The sequence below is a fragment of the Dendrobates tinctorius genome, unplaced genomic scaffold (assembly GCF_039654945.1).
Source record: "Dendrobates tinctorius isolate UK_male_01 unplaced genomic scaffold, ASM3965494v1 ptg000251l, whole genome shotgun sequence".
NCBI lineage: Eukaryota > Metazoa > Chordata > Amphibia > Anura > Dendrobatidae > Dendrobates > Dendrobates tinctorius.
The window spans coordinates 2,644,609-2,669,580 of record NW_027361918.1 but is presented as its reverse complement, the minus strand read 5'-3'; the positions used below and the strand labels follow the sequence as shown (position 1 = coordinate 2,669,580).

The 24,972-nt window shown below is 46.6% G+C and overlaps 1 protein-coding gene across 8 annotated transcripts in view; it reads right to left on the bottom strand.

Annotated features, from left to right (window-relative positions):
• Nucleotides 1–1,105: 1,105 nt before the first annotated feature.
• The window catches only part of LOC141065409 (uncharacterized), a 585,755-nt gene continuing 561,888 nt past the window's right edge, over nucleotides 1,106–24,972 (bottom strand). For all 8 annotated transcript variants that reach the window (XM_073557877.1, XM_073557878.1, XM_073557875.1 and 5 more), the window contains 4 exons: nucleotides 12,725–12,916; nucleotides 12,461–12,625; nucleotides 7,066–7,189; nucleotides 1,106–5,488 (listed from right to left, as the gene is read on the bottom strand). In XM_073557877.1, coding sequence (XP_073413978.1) covers nucleotides 3,342–5,488; nucleotides 7,066–7,189; nucleotides 12,461–12,625; nucleotides 12,725–12,916 — 2,628 coding nt within the window. In that variant the 3' untranslated portion in view covers nucleotides 1,106–3,341. The remainder of the gene's footprint in view (nucleotides 5,489–7,065; nucleotides 7,190–12,460; nucleotides 12,626–12,724; nucleotides 12,917–24,972) is intronic.

The window sequence follows — 24,972 nt, the reverse complement described above, 5'->3', positions numbered from 1 at the left end:
ACATGCCCTCTCCACAGCAACCCTCCGAGACCTATTAACAGCCAGACAAGAAGCCAAAAAACTAATAGACTTGGGATATATCTTCAGGTCTGTAGCAGTGAGTTTTATGAACATAGCAATAAATGTGGATGCATGCTAGCGAGAGCTCTAGAATCCCAACAAGCCCAAAATCACATCCCAAAAATAAAAGATAACTCGGGTCAAATGCTAAATACAACGCAAGATATAACTACTGAATTCCATGATTATTATTCTCAACTATACAATCTCGATGGTATACCAAACATTACATCCCCTGTTAATACTTCCTTGAATGGGAGACACAAGCATAGAATCCTTTAAGGCTAGTTTCACACTAGCATTTAAACGACGCGCGCACGGCGCCGCTAAGCCACGCCCCCTGCCGGCTCCCTGCCCGCCCCTTCCTGTTATCGCCTCCTCCGAGCGCAGAGGCCTGCATGCGTTATGCGCACCCTATCTTTAGCATAGGGTGCGCAGGCCGTGCGCAACTATGAATATAGCGTGCGCTGCGCATTTTTGGAGGTGCGCCGTGCGCGCCGAACGCAGCCCTGGCCCAGACGGATATACAGTTAAATTCTATGAAACATTCCTTCCCCTCCTTTCACCTCTCCTGCTGGGAGGATTTAACCACGCATCCTGCACGAACCCTTTCCTCCTCAAACCACAGAGGCATCTATTAATGTTCTCCCAAAAAAGGGTGGGGACCCACATTTATGTTCTAACTGTAAACCTCTCTCTCTGCTGAACGCGGATCTGAAGATCTACGCGAAAATATATGCGAACAGGCTGCAACCGTCCTTAACCGAAAACATACACTTGGATCAGGTGGGATTTCGCCCTTGGAGAGAAGCTCGGGGAAACACCTTAAAGACAATTAAGATCCAATCAAGAAGCATCCCTCTACTAATACTTTTGTTAGACGCTGAGAAGGCGTTGGATAGCGTATCCTGGCACGCCATATATTACTCTCTTAAAAAGCTTGGGGTAGGGGACCCTTTAAGAGCTAAAATCATGGCCCTGTATTGCAATCCATCAGCCAGGCTGAAGATAAATGGAACAATAACATTACCTTTATTAATAATAATAATAATAATAATAACTTTTATTTATATAGCGCCAACATATTCCGCAGCACTTTACAATTAAGCGGGGACATGTACAGACAATAAATTCAATACAAGTTAAGACAATTTAAATAGTGACATTAGGAGTGAGGTCCCTGCTCGCAAGCTTACAATCTACAAAAATAATCAATGGAACAAGACAGGGATGTCCCCTCTCTGATACATCCTAGTGATGGAGCACCGGCTCTCATCAATCCGAGATAACCCAGATGTCAAGGGGATTAAGGTGGGAGACACAGCGTACAAATGCTTTGCGTTTGCTGATGATGTCCTGCTATATATTACTCAACCACATATATCCATCCCTGCTGTTATGCCTGAAATAGATCACTCTGGCACAAGGTCAAATTTTAAAATCAACGCAGCCAAGTCATAGGCCCTCGGTGTTTCCATCCCCAAATTCACATAGGATTCCATCCAGTCCAATTTTTCTATTGCCTAGTCCTCACAGGGCATTAAATAGGAATTTGTATTCACATAGACCTCTCTTGTTAATTTGATCTTAATTTTGGGCTCTTTATTGAACAACTCCTTAGAGATCTTTTTTCTTGGACGGTGAAAATTTTTTCCTGGTTCAGCACAATATACTAAAAATGAACATCCTACCTAAACTCTTACACCTCTTTCCAACCGTCCCCGTGGCAATTCCCTCCAATTTCTTGGAAAAGGTTGCATAGTAGCTTTTGCAGAATTTTTTTGGCAAGTGGGCACCCACGTATTCGTGGAGAAGTCCTGATCAGACACAAACAAAAGGGGGGCCTTAGTCTCCCGGATTGTAGAAAGGAATACATGGCAGCAGTACACACTAGAGTCCTGGACTTCTTCCATCATTTGGAGGGGAAATTATGGGTCAAACTACAGTAGCTAAATCCATTTGTCCTAAAGCTCTTACCACTCTCCCATAGTGCGCTCATTTAACTGTTCCCTGACCTGGCCTCATGTCATATAGTACTTATGCCACTGTTCTGGCTTTGCGATAAAAAAAGCTTATCCTTAATCGACGCCCTGGGCCCTTTGCTCCAGATTTCAGATAATCCAGGTTTCCCACTAGGCCTATCTGCAAATAGATTTCTCGGTTCAAACAAATTCCATCCGATATTCTTTTCTCATGTCATCTCCAATACTTTGCTGCTCACCCTCAATGACTTACTGCAGGGAAGAGCTGCTTCCCCGAAGGTTAATTTTCAATATAGTCAGTCACAACACTTCTATTTAGCTATGAAGAAGCGCGCACATCTCAATAGAGATCTCACAAAGTTTGAAAAACTGTTCCTATCACTGTCACCCCCTACACATTCCATCTCCCTAATTTATAATCTCCTCATTGCCCAGATAGCTGACAATAGGCCAGCATTTTGCGATGCATGGGAAAGGGTACTGGTGGAAGCCCTTCTCTGACTCACAACACGATAACTAATTCTTCCTAATACATAAAAGCTCAACAGGGTCCAAAGCTCAGGAAACCTCCTTCAAAATTATCTCCAGATGGTACCGGGTACAGGCGGTCCTCCATAGATGGTACCCAGTGGTCTCAGACAGATGTTGGAGGTGTGGGGAGGGGACAATGCCACAAATATGGTGGGGTGCCCTATAACAAATACATTTTGGGCAAAGGTGGTTGCCTTGATTGAGAAAATAACTGATCTGACCATCTCCAATACACCAGAAGCCCTCCTCCTATCAAGGTCACCAATAAGTAAACACATGTATAAAAGGTCGTCAATACAAGCGGCTAAGAATGTCATTCCGTGGCATTGGAAAAGCACTACTCCCCCCACTGTAGAGGAATGGTTTCAGGAGATTTCTCTCCCTAATGGGATGAAGCATCTGATTGCCCTCTCACCGGCTGAAGTTGACATTATATGTGATTTGGAGGGATTGGATGGATTTCCAAAACTCTGACGCCTACCATCTAGACCCCAACTAAGATTGTCTGGAATGTCATCACAACAATGTTCATAATCACATTCTATTTATTGGTGGTCTGCCGTGGTCCGCTCCCTCTCTCTATCTTTCACAAAGAAAAACACATGCTTGATTGGGTTATTGATGGAAAATCCTCCCTATACCCCCAATGTACTGTAGTTATGCATAGATTTATAGTTATGTTTTACCACCTGTACTATTTGTATTATATTTTCTTGTACTTTCTAAATACAAAAATAAAAAACTTGAATTAAAAAAAAAAAAAATGTTTCATATTAAACCCCCTGTGTGACTTCTCTGATGACTATGAAGTTTGTCTTTGCTAATAAAGCTTTTTCCACATTCGGAGCACGAGTACGGCTTCTCTACTGTGTAACTTCTTTGCCGTTTCACCTGAAAGGATTCTTTTAAAGAAACATTTTCCACATTCTGAACATGAATTTTCTTATGTCTGAGAAGACTTGATTCAAATATAAAAGAGATCCCACATTCGCTACATGTAACTGGATTCTCTCCAGTGTGATCTCTTTGATGAGAACTTAGCAGGGCTTCAGTATTAAAACATTTTCTACAATCTGAGCATGAATACAGCTTTTGTTCTCTGTGCGTTTTCACATGAGTCAAAAGATGTGATCTACATATAAAGAATTTTCCACATTCTGAACATGTATACGCATTTTCTGTATGAATTATTTCATGGGCAGTAAGACTTGATTTACATCTAAAAACTTTCTGGCATTTTGAACATGAATAAGGCTTCACTCCTGTGTGAATTCTCTTATGAGCAATAATATCTGATTTTTCTTTAAAACATTTCTCATATTCTGAATACGGCTTCTCTCCTGTGTGGATTCGTTCATGTTTAATAAGACTTGATTTATATTTATAACTTTTCTGACATCCTGAACATGAATACGGCTTCTCTCCTGTGTGAACTCTCTCATGTTTAACAAGATATGATTTTAAAAGAAAACATTTCCCACATTCTGAACATGAATACGGTTTCTCTTTGTGAATTTTCTCATGTTGACCAAGATCTGATTTATCTATAAAACATTTCCCATATTCTGAACATGAATTCGGCATCTCAATTTTGTGTCTTTTCTCATGTAAAACAAGATTTGATTTGGTAATAAAATTTTTCCCACATTCTGAACATGAATATGGCTTCTTTCCTGTATGTATTCTCTGATGTCTAGTAAGATGATATTTGTGTGAAAAGCATTTCTTACATTCTGAACATGAATACGGTTTCTCTTTGTGAATTTTCTCATGTTGACCAAGATTTGATTTATCTATAAAACATTTTCCACATTCTGAACATGAAAATGGCCTGTCTCCTGTGTGCTGAATTCTCTGATGTCTAACAAGAAGAACTTTAAGTGAAAAACATTTTTCACATTCTGAACATGAATACGGCTTCACTCCTGTGTGAATTCTTTCATGTCTAACAAGATCGGATTTACCTATAAAACATTTTCCACATTCTGAACATGAATATGGCTTCTCTCCTGTGTGAATTCTCAAATGTCTAACAAGATCGGATTTACCTATAAAACATTTTCCACATTCTGAACATGAAAACGGCTTTTTTACTTTGTGAATTATCTTATGTTTAAGAAGGTTAGATTTTTTGGAAAAACATTTCCCACATTCTGAACATGAATACGGCATCTCAATTTTGTGTCTTTTTTCATGTAAAACATGATTTGATCTGTTTATAAAACGCTTCCCACATTCTGAACATGAGTACGGCTTCTCTCCTATATGTATTCTCTGATGTCTAGTAAGATGATATTTGCGTGAAAAGCATTTCTTACATTCTGAACAAGAATACGGCTTCACTTTGTGAATTTTCTCATGTTGACCAAGATCTGATTTATCTATAAAGCATTTTCCACATTCTAAACATGAAAATGGCCTTTCTCCTGTATGAATTCTCTGATGTCTAACAAGAAGAACTTTGAAAGAAAAACATTTTCCACATTCTGAACATGAAAACGGCATCTTAATTTTGTGTCTTTTCTCATGTAAAACAAAATTTGATCTGTTTATAAAACACTTCCCACATTCTGAACATAAATACGGCTTCTCTCCTGTATGTATTCTCTGATGTCTAGTAAGATGATATTTGCGTGAAAAGCATTTCTTACATTCTGAACATGAATACGGCTTCTCTCCTGTATGTATTCTCTGATGACAAATAAGATTATATTTATGTGAAAAGCATTTCTTACATTCTGAACATGAATACGGCTTCTCTCTTGTGCGACTTCTCTTACATTTAACAAGATGTTCTCGATGTACATTAAAGGTAATGAGGTTTTCTCCTGAGGACTGACACAGGATATCTTCTTCTTTTACATTACATTCTAGAGATAACACAACATTTTCTCCAGGACGATCACTTGCATTTTCTGTTACAAATAAAAATAGATAATTTTTTTAAATCACAACTTTGAACATAAAGGCCCATCCACGTCCCACCTCTGATCCAGGATGGAGAATATAGAAGAAATGTTAAGGAATTACGGGAAATCCCCCAATCACCGGGAAACAGAAGATGCACAACCTGGGATCCTCCAATGGTTTCAGCTTCTCCAGTAACTGTGTCCTCCATACATTTGTGATCATGTCTCCCAGTACTTACCCACACGCAACCTCCGATCCTCACAAGATCTCCTTCTCTACTCCCCTCTTATCTCTTCCTCCCACAATCCCATACAAGATTTCTCCCGCACATCCCACCTACTCCGGAACTCTCTACCACAACAGACTCTTGTCTACCATGGAAATTTTCAAAAATAACCTGAAGACCTACCTCTTCCGACAAGCCTACAACCTGTAGTAACCACCAATCAACCAAGCCACTGCACGGCCAGCTCTACCCTCTCCTACTGTATCCTTGCCTATCTCTTGTAAATTGTGAGCCCTCGAGTGCACGGTCCTCTCTCCTCCTGTGCCCATCGTGACTTGTATTGCTTAAGATTACTGTACTTGTTTTATTGTAACAGAGGAAAAAACGAACTGTGTCCCAAAGTATGAAGTGTAAAAATACTACGAAACGCGCGTTGGGGCTGGGCGCATCCAGGGGACTCTGGCGGTGTGCAATAAGGTATTTATTTGGAGGCAATAAGTGAGAATTATAATTATTGACCATCTTTATTATTATTCAATTCTTTGGCTACATATGTATTTTGCCTCCACTTGGCTTCTTGCATCTGCACTTTACCTTATATACCATATTAAATGCTCCCGTCACTTTTTTGTCTATATCCTATGCATTTTTCTTAGCGGTATCTCTTTGTACCATTGGGTATTTATTGCATTTAATAATTTTATAGGGTGTTACTAATTTTTACCGCTACCTTATATGTCACATTATCTTGTAAACATTGTCGTCCCCTGTATTGTGCCCCATTCATCTGGTAATTGTTCCTCACCCCATTATCTTGTTGTATATGCTCAATAAAGTAATAATTTTACCCTTCATACTTTGGGACACAGCTCGGTTTCTTCCTCTGTCCATTGTCCTAATTTTCCGATTGTCCTTTGTATTATCCATGAATGCACAAATGGTGGTATTGGTATTTCCTTTTTTATGTCGTTTTATAACCACAAATGTTGCATGTGCACATTGCCTTGAGTTTTTCCAATTGTTTTTATTGTGTACACCCCTCCTCACATGTAAAGCGCCATGGAATAAATGGCGCTATAATAATAACGGTGTTTGAGAAGTTACCAATCATTAGGAGTAGCACAAAGGAGACCCCGGGTCTTCCACATGACGTCCCAAAGCAAACCTGCTCGTCTTTCATGTTCATCAGTGCACATTCAGAACCAGGAAAAATCATGTTACAACCAAATAATAATTAAAATAACTGGTAATTACAGACACGAGTATGTAAAGCCTGGGACAGTAGTGAGGCTGTATTATATCTGCCAGTGCGACCACAGAAACGGCCACAAAGAAATGACTGAGGTCTCCTCTTACCTGGTGACACAAGAAGCCGGTGCTCCTCCACCACAACGTCCTTATACTGATCCCAGTGTCCTCCTACATAATCCCACTCCTCCATGGAGAAATAGAGAGCGACGTCCTGACACCGGAGAGGAACCTGACAACCAACGAGAGAGACATCACCCAGAATCCTCCAGTGTACACTGTATAATCTCCCAGCAGTCTCCTCATCACCCAGAATCCTCCAGTGTATACTGTATAATCTCCCAGCAGTCTCCTCTCCTCACCCAGAATCCTCCAGTGTATACTGTATAATCTCCCAGCAGTCTCCTCTCCTCACCCAGAATCCCCCATTGTATACTGTATAATCTCCCAGCAGTCTCCTCTCATCACCCAGAATCCTCCAGTGTATACTGTATAATCTCCCAGCAGTCTCCTCATCACCCAGAATCCTCCAGTGTATACTGTATAATCTCCCAGCAGTCTCCTCTCATCACCCAGAATCCCCCAGTGTACACTGTATAATCTCCCAGCAGTCTCCTCTCATCACCCAGAATCCTCCAGTGTACACTGTATAATCTCCCAGCAGTCTCCACTCATCACCCAGAATCCTCCAGTGTACACTGTATAATCTCCCAGCAGTCTCCACTCATCACCCAGAATCCTCCAGTGTACACTGTATAATCTCCCAGCATTCTCCTCTCATCACCCAGAATCCTCCAGTGTATACTGTATAATCTCCCAGCAGTCTCCTCTCATCACCCAGAATCCTCCAGTGTATACTGTATAATCTCCCAGCAGTCTCCACTCATCACCCAGAATCCTCCAGTGTATACTGTATAATCTCCCAGCAGTCTCCTCTCATCACCCAGAATCCTCCAGTGTATACTGTATAATCTCCCAGCATTCTCCTCTCATCACCCAGAATCCTCCAGTGTATACTGTATAATCTCCCAGCAGTCTCCTCTCATCACCCAGAATCCTCCAGTGTATACTGTATAATCTCCTAGCAGTCTCCTCTCATCACCCAGAATCCTCCAGTGTATACTGTATAATCTCCCAGCAGTCTCCTCTCATCACCCAGAATCCTCCAGTGTATACTGTATAATCTCCCAGCAGTCTCCTCTCATCACCCAGAATCCTCCAGTGTATACTGTATAATCTCCCAGCAGTCTCCTCTCATCACCCAGAATCCTCCAGTGTATACTGTATAATCTCCCAGCAGTCTCCTCCCATCACCCAGAATCCCCCAGTGTATACTGTATAATCTCCCAGCAGTCTCCTCTCATCACCCAGAATCCCCCAGTGTACACTGTATAATCTCCCAGCAGTCTCCTCTCATCACCCAGAATCCTCCAGTGTACACTGTATAATCTCCCAGCAGTCTCCACTCATCACCCAGAATCCTCCAGTGTATACTGTATAATCTCCCAGCAGTCTCCTCTCATCACCCAGAATCCTCCAGTGTATACTGTATAATCTCCCAGCAGTCTCCTCCCATCACCCAGAATCCTCCAGTGTACACTGTATAATCTCCCAGCAGTCTCCTCCCATCACCCAGAATCCTCCAGTGTATACTGTATAATCTCCCAGCAGTCTCCTCCCATCACCCAGAATCCTCCAGTGTACACTGTATAATCTCCCAGCAGTCTCCTCTCATCACCCAGAATCCTCCAGTGTATACTGTATAATCTCCCAGCAGTCTCCTCTCATCACCCAGAATCCTCCAGTGTATACTGTATAATCTCCGAGCAGTCTCCTCCCATCACCCAGAATCCTCCAGTGTATACTGTATAATCTCCCAGCAGTCTCCTCTCATCACCCAGAATCCCCCAGTGTACACTGTATAATCTCCCAGCAGTCTCCTCTCATCACCCAGAATCCTCCAGTGTACACTGTATAATCTCCCAGCAGTCTCCACTCATCACCCAGAATCCTCCAGTGTATACTGTATAATCTCCCAGCAGTCTCCTCTCATCACCCAGAATCCTCCAGTGTATACTGTATAATCTCCCAGCAGTCTCCTCCCATCACCCAGAATCCTCCAGTGTACACTGTATAATCTCCCAGCAGTCTCCTCCCATCACCCAGAATCCTCCAGTGTATACTGTATAATCTCCCAGCAGTCTCCTCCCATCACCCAGAATCCTCCAGTGTATACTGTATAATCTCCCAGCAGTGTCCTCTCATCACCCAGAATCCTCCAGTGTATACTGTATAATCTCCCAGCAGTCTCCTCTCATCACCCAGAATCCTCCAGTGTATACTGTATAATCTCCCAGCAGTCTCCTCTCATCACCCAGAATCCCCCAGTGTATACTGTATAATCTCCCAGCAGTCTCCTCTCATCACCCAGAATCCTCCAGTGTATACTGTATAATCTCCCAGCAGTCTCCTCCCATCACCCAGAATCCTCCAGTGTATACTGTATAATCTCCCAGCAGTCTCCTCTCATCACCCAGAATCCTCCAGTGTATACTGTATAATCTCCCAGCAGTCTCCTCCCATCACCCAGAATCCTCCAGTGTACACTGTATAATCTCCCAGCAGTCTCCTCCCATCACCCAGAATCCTCCAGTGTATACTGTATAATCTCCCAGCAGTCTCCTCCCATCACCCAGAATCCTCCAGTGTATACTGTATAATCTCCCAGCAGTGTCCTCTCATCACCCAGAATCCTCCAGTGTATACTGTATAATCTCCCAGCAGTCTCCTCTCATCACCCAGAATCCTCCAGTGTATACTGTATAATCTCCCAGCAGTCTCCTCTCATCACCCAGAATCCCCCAGTGTATACTGTATAATCTCCCAGCAGTCTCCTCTCATCACCCAGAATCCTCCAGTGTATACTGTATAATCTCCCAGCAGTCTCCTCCCATCACCCAGAATCCTCCAGTGTATACTGTATAATCTCCCAGCAGTCTCCTCTCATCACCCAGAATCCTCCAGTGTATACTGTATAATCTCCCAGCAGTCTCCTCCCATCACCCAGAATCCTCCAGTGTACACTGTATAATCTCCCAGCAGTCTCCTCTCATCCCCCAGAATCCTCCAGTGTATACTGTATAATCTCCCAGCAGTCTCCTCTCATCACCCAGAATCCTCCAGTGTATACTGTATAATCTCCCAGCAGTCTCCTCCCATCACCCAGAATCCTCCAGTGTATACTGTATAATCTCCCAGCAGTCTCCTCTCATCACCCAGAATCCTCCAGTGTACACTGTATAATCTCCCAGCAGTCTCCTCTCATCCCCCAGAATCCTCCAGTGTATACTGTATAATCTCCCAGCAGTCTCCTCTCATCACCCAGAATCCTCCAGTGTATACTGTATAATCTCCCAGCAGTCTCCTCTCATCACCCAGAATCCTCCAGTGTATACTGTATAATCTCCCAGCAGTCTCCTCATCACCCAGAATCCTCCAGTGTATACTATATAATCTCCCAGCAGTCTCCTCCCATCACCCAGAATCCTCCAGTGTATACTGTATAATCTCCCAGCAGTCTCCTCATCACCCAGAATCCTCCAGTGTATACTGTATAATCTCCCAGCAGTCTCCTCCCATCACCCAGAATCCTCCAGTGTATACTGTATAATCTCACAGCAGTCTCCTCCCATCACCCAGAATCCTCCAGTGTACACTGTATAATCTCCCAGCAGTCTCCTCTCATCCCCCAGAATCCTCCAGTGTATACTGTATAATCTCCCAGCAGTCTCCTCTCATCACCCAGAATCCTCCAGTGTATACTGTATAATCTCCCAGCAGTCTCCTCTCATCACCCAGAATCCTCCAGTGTATACTGTATAATCTCCCAGCAGTCTCCTCATCACCCAGAATCCTCCAGTGTATACTGTATAATCTCCCAGCAGTATCCTCTCCTCTCATCACCCAGAATCCCCCAGTGTATACTGTATAATCTCCCAGCAGTCTCCTCTCATCACCCAGAATCCTCCAGTGTATACTGTATAATCTCCCAGCAGTCTCCTCATCACCCAGAATCCTCCAGTGTATACTGTATAATCTCCCAGCAGTCTCCTCCCATCACCCAGAATCCTCCAGTGTATACTGTATAATCTCCCAGCAGTCTCCTCCCATCACCCAGAATCCTCCAGTGTATACTGTATAATCTCCCAGCAGTCTCCTCTCATCACCCAGAATCCTCCAGTGTATACTGTATAATCTCCCAGCAGTCTCCTCATCACCCAGAATCCTCCAGTGTATACTATATAATCTCCCAGCAGTCTCCTCTCATCACCCAGAATCCTCCAGTGTATACTGTATAATCTCCCAGCAGTCTCCTCCCATCACCCAGAATCCTCCAGTGTATACTGTATAATCTCCCAGAAGTCTCCTCCCATCACCCAGAATCCTCCAGTGTATACTGTATAATCTCACAGCAGTCTCCTCATCACCCAGAATCCTCCAGTGTATACTGTATAATCTCCCAGCAGTCTCCTCCCATCACCCAGAATCCTCCAGTGTATACTGTATAATCTCACAGCAGTCTCCTCCCATCACCCAGAATCCTCCAGTGTACACTGTATAATCTCCCAGCAGTCTCCTCTCATCCCCCAGAATCCTCCAGTGTATACTGTATAATCTCCCAGCAGTCTCCTCTCATCACCCAGAATCCTCCAGTGTACACTGTATAATCTCCCAGCAGTCTCCTCTCATCACCCAGAATCCTCCAGTGTATACTGTATAATCTCCCAGCAGTCTCCTCTCATCACCCAGAATCCTCCAGTGTATACTGTATAATCTCCCAGCAGTCTCCTCATCACCCAGAATCCTCCAGTGTATACTGTATAATCTCCCAGCAGTATCCTCTCCTCTCATCACCCAGAATCCCCCAGTGTATACTGTATAATCTCCCAGCAGTCTCCTCTCATCACCCAGAATCCTCCAGTGTATACTGTATAATCTCCCAGCAGTCTCCTCATCACCCAGAATCCTCCAGTGTATACTGTATAATCTCCCAGCAGTCTCCTCCCATCACCCAGAATCCTCCAGTGTATACTGTATAATCTCCCAGCAGTCTCCTCCCATCACCCAGAATCCTCCAGTGTATACTGTATAATCTCCCAGCAGTCTCCTCTCATCACCCAGAATCCTCCAGTGTATACTGTATAATCTCCCAGCAGTCTCCTCTCATCACCCAGAATCCCCCAGTGTACACTGTATAATCTCCCAGCAGTCTCCTCTCATCTCCCAGAATCCACCAGTGTAGTCTCCCAGCAGTCTCCTCTCCTCTCCCAGAATCCACCAGTGCAGTCTCCCAGCAGTCTCCTCTCCTCTCATCTCCCAGAATCCACCAGTGCAGTCTCCCAGCAGTCTCCTCTCCTCTCATCTCCCAGAATCCCCCAGTGCAGTCTCCCAGCAGTCTCCTCTCCTCTCCCAGAATCCCCCAGTGCAGTCTCCCAGCAGTCACCTCTCCGGTCAGCAGCTCGGTGATCTTGTTGGCCAGTTCTAGGACCTTCTTCTCTGGTGTCGGGCAGTGCAGGGGTTCTGTGATGGGGCTCGGGATCTTGCTCCGCCCTCCGGACATACAGGGGGTCACACGGTCCCCAGACGTCTTCTTCACCACCGTGTGCTCCTGTGTACAGTGACAGACGCCGATCACCACAGATTCTATCCATCTTTTCAGTCCTGTTCTATTAATAGAGATCAGAGTGATCTCATGGGAGACTCTCACCTTTCCCTTTAACAAGTCCATCATCTCCAGGGCGAGGAGTAACACTCTTGCCGTCATGTTGCTTTTGTCCTGGTCGATCCTCGTTGGGTCATTTTTCCTCCTGACGTCCTGGTCCTGATCCTTCTGTCCTTCCATGTACTCCCACTCCTCCATGGAGAAATAGACAGCGGCATCCTGACACCTGACAGGAACCTGACAGACAGACAGTTAGGTGCAGAAATCATTGGCCAGGGACGAGTCCTCGTGATTTCAGCTCTGCAGGCCGCTAGTTTGGATGTAAAATGAAACAACTGAGATGTAACTGAAGAGGAGACTTTAAAGTTTAAATGAAGGGGTTGAACAAAAATCTCCTGTGAAACATTTAGGCCATGTGCACACATTGCGGATTCTGCTGCATTGTACAGTACCATTATATTCAATGGAAATCAAAAAACGCTGTGCACATGCTGCGGATGTTTTTGTGCGGATTTGCTGCGGTTTTAAATGTGCAGGATGTCAATTCTTTGTGCGGAATCTGCAGCGGTTTCACACCAGCTCCATTGTACAGGTGTCAAACTGCAGGGGAAAACCGCAGGCTAATCCGCAAGTCTTTTGACCTGCGGATTTTTCCAAATCCGCGTGGAAAAATCCGCGGCACCATCCACAACGTGTGCACATGGCCTAAGGAATTGCAGCCATTTTTCTTCAAATCATCTTCATTTCAGGGGCTCAAAAGGAATTGGACAAATAAATTTCCCATAAATAAAATGTTCATTTTTGATTCTTTGTAGAGAATCCTTTGCAGCAATGACGGCCTGAAGTCTGGAGGCCATGGACGTCACCATCGCTGGTCTCCTCCTGTGTGAGGCTTTGCCGCCTTTCCTGCAGAGACTTCAGTTGTCGCTTGTTTGTGGCTCTTTCTGCCTTCAGTTTTGTCTTCAGTCTGTGAAATGCGGCTCGATGGGTTGAGATCTGGTGATGACTCGGCTGTTGGAGAATATTCCATCTCTTTGCTTTCGCAGGATGCTTTGGGTCATTGTCCGTCTTTCCTGTGAAGCGTCGTCCAATCGTCCTTGCTACATTTGAATGAATCTCAGCAGAAAGTGTCGCCCTGTACACACAGAATTAATACGGCTGCTTCTGTCTTAATTCACATCATCAATAACCACTAGTGCCCCGGGGCTATCGGAAGCCATGCAAGCCGGCGCCATCACACCACTTCGACCATGTGTTACAGAGAACGTGCTGCGCTTTGGATCAGGAGCCACTCCAAGCCTTCTCCATACTTTCTTATATCCATCATTGTGGTATAGGCTGATGTTAGTTTTATCTGCCCCAAGAATGCTTTTCCCGAACTGGGCAGCTTCTTTAGTTGTTTTTGGCAAAGTCTAATCTGGCCAATTTTCAAGCAGATTAATGGTTTGCACCTTGTGGTGACCCCTCCGGATTTACTCTTATGAAGTCTTTTCTTTATGGTAAACTTAGATACTGATTCACCAACTTTTTTTAGAGAGCACTTTTCACTTGGGTGGTTGTTGTAAAGGATTTTTTCTTCAACATGGGAAGGATTCTGCCATCATCCACCAATGTTGTCTACCGTGGCCATCCAGAACTTCTTGAGTCCTTGGGCTCACCAGTGCGCTCTTTTTTGCAGAATGTACAAGCTGTTGATTTGGACGCTGCTAACATTTCTGCTATCGCTCTGATTTTTTTTTCAGCCTAATGATGGTCTGCTTCACTTCCATTAAGAGCTCTTTTGACCTCATGTTGTGGGTTCACAGCAACAGAATCCAAATGCAAATGCCATACCAGGAATCAGCTCCGGACCTTTTACCTGCTTAACTGATAATGGATTAACGAGGGTAAAATCCCATGCAGCCCATTACAGAGCTACTGAGATAACTGTCCAATTACTTTTAGTCCCTTGAAAAAGAAGGAACTAGATACTAAAGAGCTATAAATCCTAAACCCTTCCTCCAATTAAGATATGAGTCCAATCAAATTAAAGCCGAGATTCAACACTGTAAGCCCAGATTGATTGTATAAATGCATCTTATAAATGTCAAAATTTGTGTCACTGACCAAAATAATTCTGGACCTATCTATATACCATCACCACCCAGAATCTTCCATTGTTTTTCTGCAGAATTTCCCAGCAGTCACCTCTCCAGTCAGCAGCTCTGTGATCTCGGTGGTGAGATCTAGGATCTTCTTCTCAGGCATCGGGGAGTGTGGGGCTTCTGTGATGGGGCTCTCATTGCTGCTCCCTCCTCCGGATACATGGAGATGGATGATGGGAGTCACACAGTCACCTGATGTCTTCTTCTCTATTGTGTAATCCTGTATAAGGAGAGATGATGATGAATATTACACATAAGGAAACATAAGACAGTTTGTGTGTTGTCTCGGCAGCTGGCCATCCATCTCAACAGGTGAGCTCATGTGGCCCCGACTACCTGGTTTCCCAATAATAGGAAAGAGGATGAAGGGGGTTGGTGATGAGGAATCCTTTTTGTAGAAGATCAGGTTTCTTCTCTGCTAAAGGAATTTAGTTTTCTGTAGACAGAGAAAGTGACCAAGATCAATGTACACGACTGAACATTAGCTGTAGAGATCTTCTTGAGGGCCGGGAAGGTCAGGACTATATGATATTTATATCAGGACTGTATGGGAGGAACACATTATCCTTGTCTATATGATTTACCTCAAGGAGTTAGGAGGAGACATTACTTTGTTACTTGTGAGGGGATGGATTCAGGAAAGTGATTGCTGGATAGATTTGTTTTAAATTCAGCTTTAGGCTGAATTTAGGGACATGAAGCAGGTAGTTTGGGATATCAAAGGTTTAAACAAAAACTAAAAACAATGGAAAAATATTTTATAAAAACACAAATGACTACAGAATCTACTGAGGTCGCTCAGATCCTTTGAACTTAGATCCAGAGATGCCAGCTCTGCCAGATGGCTAAAGAGGCAAGGAGCAAAACACAACTTGTCCCTCACACCATGATCGTTAGGTGCTAAAAGGGCTGCGATGGCAACTAGAGCCGAGCAATATCCACTAGGTCTGACATGTACAGAAGCCTGAAGAAGGGTCTAATATGCAGCCAGTGTGTGACAATTCAGAGGAGACATATAACCGATGAAGCTGCACTGAGGCCCAGAGATGGTGTTAAGGACTGGCGGAACGCACCTAATCAAATAAATGTAGAGGCTATAGTAGGTGCGTTCGCAGTCCGGGGTCCACCGTGCAGAGATGTTAACTGCTGCTAGACAATAACGGACAGTGTATAGTAACAAACAGCCGATCTCACGCGGGTTAAAGTCACCCGTGTAAACTGAGGCAAAATCTGTTACCTCACAGAGTGCCCTGAACGGTGTAGGAACCGTAATCTGTTCAGCCTCACAGACTACGGCTAGGAGAATGCAGGTGTGACGTCACACATCGCTGCCCCAAGACACGAGGTCAGCGCCCATCTAGTTGCATTTGCGCACGGAACCGCTACTGCCGTGCCCGGGCTATGCCCTTAAGGTACGCTGTGCCCTGTTAATTGTCACAGGGTGCAGCAGCCAGTTGCTTACTGCACAGAGTATGTACAGCGCCGCACTGGCGGACGCCACTAACCAGCCTCAGCGTAGAGTCGGAAAGCGCACTAACTGCGCATGGCACCGCTCTGACGGACGCTGTGGTAATGCGGTACCGAGGTGCCGTGTGCTGAATGGCGCCCTCGGGTGCTAAAGTGTAGATGGAGCTGAGAGAACTGCGGCGCTAGGCAGTGCCAGTACTCGGTGCTGACTCAAAGACCCTAAGCCCTAACAACATGCGTATCAAAAGGGAGGGGAAATATAATAAGTGATTCACCAGAGTCAGACATCCATCATCAAACACACCACTTAGCTACAAGTCTCTATATTAGCGCAGGGCCGGGCGGCCATGTGAACCTTTTATAGCTGCAGCCTTCCGGGACCTTCCTGATGGCCCAATCGGAGCAGCAATAGGACCTGAGTATGTGACCTCCGACCTCTAATGAGAAGTCGTCCCACGGGCATGCTCAATAGGGGAAAAGCAGAACTTAGTCCCAGGAGCATCTGTTTGCTGCTGACTCATGCATGATATAATAGTAGAGCCAGAAGGAGCAACCAGACATATAGCATTAGCCTGAGCAAGGCGCTGGGACCGATGTCTCTGCTGCGCAGCCTCCTCTCCGGCTGGAGAGGAATGGGAGACCACAGAAGGCAAGGCTCGAGTTCCCTCCTGTGCAGAGGCAGGAACTCGACGTCTAACATTACCCCCCCGGGCCCCCCTCACCCCTGAGCCTCCCTACGTTCAAAGGCCGCAATGAGCAGTGGAGCGTGAATGTTCTCCACCGGCTCCCAGGTCCGATCCTCTGGGCCATGACCCCTCCTTTCCACTAGATAATACTTTTTCCCACGTACCACCCTGTAGCCCACAATGGCGTTCACCTCAAACTTGTCCGAGGACAAGCTTGATGTCCCGGCAGATGACTCAGAGAACCGGGACATGTGGACGGGCTTAAGGACGGAAACTTGGAAGGTATCAATGATACCCAAGCGTGGTTGAAGGGCCAGCTGGTAGACCACAGGGTTGACCTGTTCGAGGACTTTGAAAGGACCAATGTAGCGAGGTGCGAACTTAGTGGACTCAACCCGCAGCCTGATGTTACAGGTGGAGAGCCACACTAAGTCGCCAGGGGAGAAGGTCGGAGCGGGGCGCCAGTGTGCATTGGCGAAGACCCTCATTCTCTCCTTGGAGGCCCGGATGGCATCCTGAGTGCGGTCCCAAATGTCACGTGCCTCTACTGCCCAGTCTGCCACCCTAGAATCGGTGGAAGTCAAGGGCATGGGAACAGGGACGTGAGGAGGAATGGGGTCTGACCAGTGGAATCGGCCACAGCAATGTTCAGCACAAACTCTGCCCATGGTAGCAGGGATGCCCAGTCATCCTGCCTTGCTGAGACAAAGTGACATAGGTATGTGACCAGGGTCTGGCTGGCCCTCCCTGCCAATCCGTTCGTCTCGGGATGATAGGCTGAGAGATTCAGCTCAATGCAGAGCAGACTACAGAGTTCTCTCCAGAACCGAGACGCAAACTGGCGACCCCAGTTACTGACTACCTTGTCTGGCATGCCATGTAGGCGAAAGATGTGTTTAATGAACAGTGCTGCTAGGCCCCGTGCCGAAGGTAACCTCGAGAGAGGCACCAGATGCACCATTTTGGAGAAATGGTCGGTGACAACCCAGAAAACTGTGCTGCCCCTGGACTTGGGCAGACCTACCACAAAGTCAATGCCGACCATCTCCCAGGGCCTGTCCACCACCAGCAGGGGGTAAAGTAGCCCAGCGGCTCTTTGCCGGGTAGACCTGTTCTGGGCGCAGGAGACGCACGCCCAAATGTGGATTCCGACGTCTCGAGCCATATGCAGCCACCAATATGTTCTCGCCAGTAGGTCGGTTGTCCGCCTCATCCCAAAGTGTCCACCCACCCTGGACGCGTGAGCCCAAGAGAGGACCTCTGGTCGCAGACGGGCAGGGACAAAAGTCTTGCCCGGGGGCACCGAATCTAGAGCCACCGGAGCCACGGTCCTCAGGCTCTCGGATGGGACGATTAAACGAGGCTCTGTCTCCTCCTCCGATGACACCACGGAGCGAGAGAGAGCGTCAGCCTGGACTTTTTCTCACCGGACAAAAAGTGCAGCGTAAAGTGGAACCGGGAGAAAAAAAGTGACCATCTGACCTGCGAGAATTTAGCCACTGGGCCATCTGCAAGTAGACCAAGTTTTTGTGGTCAGTGAACACCTGGAACGGAAAACAGGCCCCCTCCAGGAGATGTCTCCACTCAGAGAAGGCCAACTTCATCGCCAGCAACTCCATGTCCCCGATGGAATAGTTCCTCTCCGCCAGTGAGGATTTGGAGAAGAAGAAGCACAGATGCTTCCTACCTTGAGCGTCTTTCTGAAAAAGAACCGCTCCGGCACCGACGGAAGAGGCATCCACCTCCAAGATAAAGGGCTTATCCACATCGGGGCGGTGGAGAATGGGAGCGCCAGCAAAATGAGTCTTGGTGGAGAGGAAGGACTTGGAGACCTGTTCTGACCACAACTTGGGGTTGGCTCCCTTCTTGGTGAGGGCGACCAACAGAGCTACCAAGGTGGAGAAGTGGGGAATGAACTGGCGGTAATAGTTTATGAACCCCAGAAAGCGCTGCACCGCTTTAAGGGAGTGGGGCTCCTGCCAGTCCATTACCGCCTGCAATTTGTCAGGATCCATAGCCAAACCCTGGGCCGAGATGATGTAGCCCAGGAAAGGCAAGGATTCCTGCTCGAACAGGCACTTCTACAACTTAGCATAGAGGGAGTTCGCCCGTAAGCGGTTGAAGACCTTGCAAACCTCTCTCCGGTGGGACTCCATATCTGGAGAGAAGATGAGTATGTCATCCACATAGACCACCAAAGAAGAGGAAAACATATCTCGGAAGATGTCATTTACAAAGCCTTTGTTCAATAAGGAATAAATTCTTGGACTTTAAGTGCGCTGCCAGACAGATTCCATAACCACACAAGGTTAAAAAAGTTAACCCTTTAATCCCTACGCGTTTCGAAGCATAACGCTTCTTCTTCAAGGGTTGACACCCCTGAAGAAGAAGTGTTATGCTTCGAAACGCGTAGGGATTAAAGGGTTAACTTTTTTAACCTTGTGTGGTTATGGAATCTGTCTGGCAGCGCACTTAAAGTCCAAGAATTTATTCCTTATTGAACTGTGGTGCGGTTCCGCTGTGGACCGTTGGACGTGCAGCAGGCTGACATACTATGCAGGCTTTACTTTCTCTTTGAGAAGGTGAGTATAATACTTTTAGTATTTGTACATTTTACCCGGATAAGACCCTATTGCTCTCTTGTTTCAACCTTTTAGTGAATACAATTTACAAAGCCTTGGAAGACGGCCAGGGCATTACAGAGGCCAAAGGGCATGACCAGATACTCATAATGGCCATCCCTGGTATTAAAAGCAGTCTTCCACTCGTCCTCCTCATGGATACGAATCAAGTTGTAAGCCCCCCCGCAGATCGAGTTTGGTAAACACCCTCGCTCACCACAACCTATTGAACAGTTCCGATATCTGAGGCAGTGGGTACTTATATTTAATGGTGATGGCATTAAGACCCCTGTAATCAATGCAAGGTCGCAATTCTCCATTCTTCTTCTGGACAAAGAATCATCCCACCCCTGCTGGTGACACTGACTTCCTAATAAATCCTCTTGCCAGATTCTCCCTGATATACTGTGACATGGCCTCCATCTCTGGGAGAGACAAGGGATACACACAACCCCGGGGAGGCTCAACACCAGGCAAGAGGTCTGTAAGACAGTCATAGGGGCGGTGCGGCGGAAGAGTCTCTGCCGCTCTCTTGGGAGAACACATCTGCGTACTGCCGATAGTGCTTAGGGAGCGAAGAAAGATCTGGGGGGACCTCAGTGGAGGCAACCTGTACGAATTCCCTCAGACATCTACCCTCACAGGACTTGCTCCAACTAAGAATTCTCCCCGAGGACCACTCTTACATTGGGTGAGTGGCAACGACGCAACCAGGGAACTCCCAAGAGAATCTGATCGATAACCTCGGGCATTATGAGGAGGGACACTGTCTCGTGATGGGACGGAGACAGCGAGAGCCTTAGTGGAGCAATCTGATGTGTAATCTGCGAGGGCAGTGTCGAGCCATTCAGTACTCTGATGGTGACAGGTTGAGGTAACAAAACCAAGGGGATTGCGTGCCGTAGAGTGAAGGCTGAGGACATAAAATTGCCCTCCGCTCCAGAATCTACGCAAACCTCCACCGCCAGAGTGACGAAACCGAACTCTAGCATGACCTTGAAGGTTAGCTTGGAGGAGAATGGTGTGGTGTCTAGTAGGCCTCCTCCAATTACCACTAGACGCTGGCATTTCCCGACCGCTGTGGGCACCTGTTAGCCAGGTGACCAGGCTGTCACATTGGAAACAGAACATGGCGGTGCGCACCAAGCGGGACTTGGAGCCCGTGCGAGACACCACCATGGCCTCAGGAGGCTCGGACGCCTGATCAGAGGGGTCCAGAGGTTTAGAGAAGGTTGTGGCCAACCTAAACCTCAGTCTGGACTGGGAGCGCTCCGTGAAGCGGAGGTCTATGCGGGTGGAGATGGTGATAAGCTCCTCCAGAGAAACGGGAACCTCCTTGGTGGCTAGATCGTCCTTGACATGTTCTGCCAAGCCTCTCCAGAACACTGGTATAAGGACCTTGTCCAACCATTCCAGCTCAGAGGCCAGTGTCCGAAACCGGACAGCATAATGACTGACTGTGGAGGGTCCCTGCGCCAGTGCCAACAACTGGAGCGCAGTATCGTGTGTGACCCGTGGCCCCAGAAAGACCTGTTTCAGGGAGACCAGGAACTGGGAGGCACTCTGTACAACAGGGTCACCACGCTCCCACAACGGAGTGGCCCACTCCAGAGCCCTGCCCGACAGGAGGGAGATAATACACCTCACCTTAGCCCGCTCAGAGGGGAGTCGCGTAGCCAGCAGCTCCAGCTGAATAGAGCACTGGCTCACGAAACCCCTGCAGGACGCGCTATTACCCGAGAACTTTTCGGGCAGCGGGAGACGGGACAAAGTAGGGGCAGGGATGGATGTGGAAACGCGGGAGACAGCCTCTGCGGCTGTCTGAACAGCGACTGCAGTAACATCCGCAGCTGAGGTTGACCACTCGAGAGCTGCCAACCTGCCCTCCAGCTGCTGGATATACCTCTGCAGACGCTGATCGTCTGTCATTGCTAGCCAGACCCTGGCGCTATAATAAGTCCGGGGTCCACCGTGCAGAGATGTTAACTGCTGCTAGACAATAACGGACAGAGTATAGTAACAAACAGCCGAACTCATGCGGGTTAAAGTCACCCGGTGTGAACTGAGGCAAACTCTGTTACCTCACAGAGTGCCCTGAACGGTGTAGGAACCGTAATCTGTTCAGCCTCACAGACTACGGCTAGGAGAACGCAGATGTGACATCACAGGACGCTGCCCCAAGACACGGAGTCAGCGCCCCTCTAGACCCACTTGTGCACGGAACTGCTACTGCGGTGCCAGGGCTATACAGGGTGCAGCAGCCAGTTGCTTACTGCATGGAGTAGGTACAGCGCCGCACTGGCGGACGCCACTAACCAGCCTCAGCGTAGAGCTGGAAAGCGCACTAACTGCGCATAGCGCCGCTCTGACGGACGCTGTGGTAATGCGGTACCGAGGTGCTGTGTCCTGAATGGCGCCCTCGGGTGCTAAAGAGTAGATGGAGCTGAGAGCATTGCGGCGGCCATCTGAACCTTTTACAGCTGAAGCCTTCCGGGACCTTCCTGATGGCCCAATCGGAGCAACAATAGGACCTGAGCACGTGACCTCCGACCTCCAATGAGAAGTCGTCCCACGGGCATGCTCAATAGGGGAAAAGCAGGACTTAGTCCCAGGAGCGTCTGTTTGCTGCTGACTTGCGCATGATATAATAGTAGAGCCAGAAGGAGCAACCAGACACATAGCATTAGCCTGAGCAAGACGCTGGGACCGACGTCTCTGCTGAGCAGCCTCCTCTCCGGCTGGAGAGGAATGGGAGACCACAGAAGGCAAGGCTCGAGTTCCCTCCTGTGCAGGGGCAGGAACTCGACGCCTAACAGATAGACCCTTGCAGGAAGGGGCGTACTGCCATAGCAGCAGACCACGGAGTTACTATGAGGGCCCTCAGTCATGTGACCCTGTGACAACACAGCATTTTATCTTAATTATCCAGACGTCTATTTTCAGTAAGCCAGGAGGCATAAACTTATCTATATGTTCACTTTTGAATTTATATGCTTCTTTTTTCAATTGGTCAAGAGTCTGAAATGTTGACTCTTCTTAATGAGCCCTAGTGCAAGCGGTTTCAGACTAGCAGACCAGAGAACCCACTGACCCCCATGCCTATATATAGAACTTTTTATGCATAAGGAACAGTCCCAGCAAATACCACAAGTTGGTGCAAAATTACAGTCTCACCCTTCCGCAGAGTTGCCGAGATAAGAGCAGCTGTGACTTCAGAGATCACAGGTCTGACTACTGCCACCTGTTGTATGCGGAGAGTGGAGGCAACAACAAGACTAGAAAGATTAAGGCTAAGTTCACACGTACCGGAACTCTCGTGGAAATTACAGCGAGAATTCCGGAATTCCATTCCGCGGGAAAATCGCATTTTAATTTGCCGCGATTTTCCCGCGGAAAAACTAGCATTTTGCAAGCGTATTTAGCTTGCAGAATGCTAGCATTTTCCAAGCGATCTATAGCATCACTTGGAGAACTGATTGACAGGTTGGTCACACTCGTCAAATATAATGTTTGACAAGTGTGACCAACTTTTTACTACCGAGGCTGCCTATGAAGCCTCAGTAGTAAAAGATAGAATGCCAAAAAAAAAATAAAAAATGGTGTTATTCTTACCTTCCGACGTCCCGCGCAGCCGTTCCCAGTAATCCTTTGCGAAAATGCCCGCGATGACGTATGTTCTCGCGGGATCGCGACGTCTCGCGGTCATTCGCGATGACGTCGCGCGAATGACCGCGAGACTTCGCGATCCCGCGAGAACGGACGCCATCGCGGGCATTTTCGCAAAGGATTACTGGGAACGAGAGCGTGGAGAGAAGCGGGAAGGTAAGAATAACAATATTTTTTATTTTAAATTCTATTTTTTACAGGGATATGGTACCCAAAGCCCGGAGGACAGTCTCCTCTCCTCCGGACAGTGGGTACCATCCGCAAATGTTCTGCTTACTTTCCTCATGGTGGGCACAGCCACATGCGGGAAGTAAGCGGAACAATGCATTCCTATGGGTGCGGGATCGCCGCGATTCTGCAAAATTAATGAGCATGCTGCGGTTTTTACCGCGAAGCGATTCCGCCGCGGTAAAAACCACAGCATTGCGGAATCCCATAGGAATGCATGGGATGCTTATTTTTCGCGGTTAAAACCGCCGCGGAAACGCGAAAAAAAACAAACGCCAAGTGTGAACTCAGCCTAAAGTGCATTGAGATACAAGGTCAGATGAGTCACAACCTGGCTTCTCCGAACAACTCCATGGAGCCAGGTGACCGGTGGTCCCAATCCTGGCAAATGTATCCATGGGTTCAGTGATGGTCAATGAAGAAGATCTGTATATTTCAGGTTGGGCCATGGTCCCTTAAGCTGGCATCCTGTAGAATGTCAAATCTGTGTGCCTCGTGATGGAGTCATGATGTCTTGGCTGCTTGTAGAGTGTTCCTGACTGTGATTTTGTAAAGAGTCTCTGGTTCACTTGGATATATCTTTCTAAAGAGGCATATCCCCTTTTTATAGTTCACAACTGTTCTTCAAGCCATTCTTCACAGTTCAAGGGGAAAAGGTGAGGAGATTAACATTGATTATTTAGTTTATCCTTCAATGTTTGCAAGACAACAAACTGCATGGTCAGGTATAATGTGTAGTCAACATATCAGCAAACATGTTCAGTGACCCTGCATCCCAGTTTTGCAAAGATAACAGTGCAATAAACTGTAGGAGCTGAAATAAGAGGTAACTAACAACCATTCATCAATTTACAAATACAATTTAACCTACAAGAGTCAACATTTCAGACTCTTGACCAACCAAAGAAACAAAAACAAATTCAAAAGTCAACATATAGATAACAGTCTATTCCTCCAAGCTTACTCAAAATAGATGTCTGAAAAATTAAGATAAAATGTGACGTCACATTGCTTCCCCATCTTAATTAGCCAGACGTGATAGGTTTCCGATAATACTTCCCCACTGTGATGTACAATGTCTGCAAGATATGTTTTCTGTTGCAATGTGCTAACAAACCCTCCATTTTCTTTGAGAAGCTGCCTGCCAGTGTCTCAGTTACATTGCACACTACAGCAGCTTCCCTTCCCCCGAGTGCCATAAACCAATTTCCTGTCACCCCATTTGGCTTCTCATGTGCCTCGGCTGAAAGAGAAGAGAAAAAAAAGTGCGGGAAAAACTTCTTTGTTTGAAACGAATAAAACTATGAGAGACTATACCATAAGAACCAAATACCCTAGAGATATGAAAATCATATTTTTGTAACCTGAGCGGTCCCAGCTTCGAGACCGCGTATGTTTCGAAGTTCTACCCTGTCCAGAACATGAGATAGGATTTGCGCCCAAATGGACGGTCATATCGCATAGATGTTTGATGTTTTCTT